Source organism: Primulina huaijiensis, unplaced genomic scaffold (assembly GCF_012295235.1).
Source record: "Primulina huaijiensis isolate GDHJ02 unplaced genomic scaffold, ASM1229523v2 C13157384, whole genome shotgun sequence".
NCBI classification, from domain to species: Eukaryota; Viridiplantae; Streptophyta; class Magnoliopsida; order Lamiales; family Gesneriaceae; genus Primulina; species Primulina huaijiensis.
The window spans coordinates 1-730 of record NW_027341939.1 but is presented as its reverse complement, the minus strand read 5'-3'; the positions used below and the strand labels follow the sequence as shown (position 1 = coordinate 730).

Genomic DNA, 730 nt, shown 5'->3' with positions numbered 1-730 from the left:
CCTCTCGTTTCCATCTAAGCAATATCCCAAAAGTTCAACCAGATGTCTGTGCCTGACTTTTGTAAGGACAGCAATCTCAGACTTGAACTCGTCTAATCCCTTTTCGCTCATCACTCCAGATTCCATCCTCTTTACGGCAATCTTCGTCCCATCATGCAACTCCCCTTTATAAACCGTTCCGAATCCGCCCCTGCCTAGTATATTTTGTTCACTAAAGTTGTTTGTCACATTTTTCAGCACTTGAATAGAAATCACCATGTTACCTGTCTCAACAATGTGAATGTCACTAGGCCCACTGCTTAAATGACTCTGAGTCTCACTCATCCCCCCATTAATATTTGAACCGGCAATAGTAATCTTAACAGCGTCTTCGGACCCAGAATCACGAGGATGTATAACCACGGTGTGAGGTGGCTGAACTCTACCAGATCGCTTTTGTTTGGTTCGATAAAGACAAAAGACCAATGCTCCGGCGAAGACGAGGGCACAAACACCACCAACAACTGATCCTACAACCACCCCAGTCGATGATTTCTTCCCACTGCCGCTCGATCTTCCATCGCTATCTGAAGTGGATCCAGGAAAATTTCCACTCCCACCCTGTGGTGGAGGTGGAGCATTCTTCCCAATATTCAAGTTTCCATTAGTGTTGACCGACACACTACTCTTAAAGATTGGTACCGGTCCATAAATTTGATTATCTGAAACATCCAACACTGTAAGATCGGGA

General features: G+C 44.9%; 1 protein-coding gene across 1 annotated transcript; it reads right to left on the bottom strand.

Moving 5' to 3' along the window:
- Positions 1-3: 3 nt before the first annotated feature.
- LOC140965428 (receptor-like kinase TMK3) lies at positions 4-726 on the bottom strand (the record flags this gene model as incomplete). The annotated part of the gene is made up of 1 exon (XM_073425507.1): positions 4-726. A coding segment is annotated over one exon (723 nt), but the record flags the coding sequence as incomplete, so codon positions are not given.
- Between the last annotated feature and the right edge of the window lie 4 nt (positions 727-730).